The sequence below is a fragment of the Penaeus monodon genome, chromosome 30 (genome assembly GCF_015228065.2).
Source record: "Penaeus monodon isolate SGIC_2016 chromosome 30, NSTDA_Pmon_1, whole genome shotgun sequence".
Classification (NCBI taxonomy): Eukaryota; Metazoa; Arthropoda; class Malacostraca; order Decapoda; family Penaeidae; genus Penaeus; species Penaeus monodon.
In genome coordinates this window covers 13,398,469-13,398,793 of record NC_051415.1, presented here as the reverse complement: position 1 = coordinate 13,398,793, position 325 = coordinate 13,398,469, and the positions used below count along the sequence as shown (strand labels likewise).

Genomic DNA, 325 nt, shown 5'->3' with positions numbered 1-325 from the left:
AATCCTTTCTGTTGATTTATCAATCTACAAACTGTATTTCATACATACATACACATGAAAGTCCTCCAATTTTCTGTGTAATTTTAATCACTGACGTTTGAAGGCTATCAGAGTTCTTTCAGTATAATAGAAACTAATAACGGAAACGTCAATGCCCTTCCTCAGGCTGGTAGAGGATCTGGACTTCCGCATCCTCCGATACCTCGGCTTCGGCAGGAACTTCATGAAGAAAGTCAAGTGCTCTCCCGACGCCTTCCTGCAACTGGCGCTTCAGTTGGCGTTCTTCAGGTTGGTCTGTTTAAGGGACTGAAAGGGGGGAGAAATA

The 325-nt window shown here is 43.4% G+C and overlaps 1 protein-coding gene across 1 annotated transcript in view; it reads left to right on the top strand.

Annotated features, from left to right (window-relative positions):
• The window catches only part of LOC119592355 (choline O-acetyltransferase-like), a gene marked incomplete in the record, with an annotated part of 212,829 nt that overhangs the window by 203,818 nt on the left and 8,686 nt on the right, over positions 1–325 (top strand). Inside the window, 1 exon segment of the mRNA XM_037941182.1 lies at positions 166–288. Within this exon segment, the coding sequence (XP_037797110.1) occupies positions 166–288 (123 nt within the window).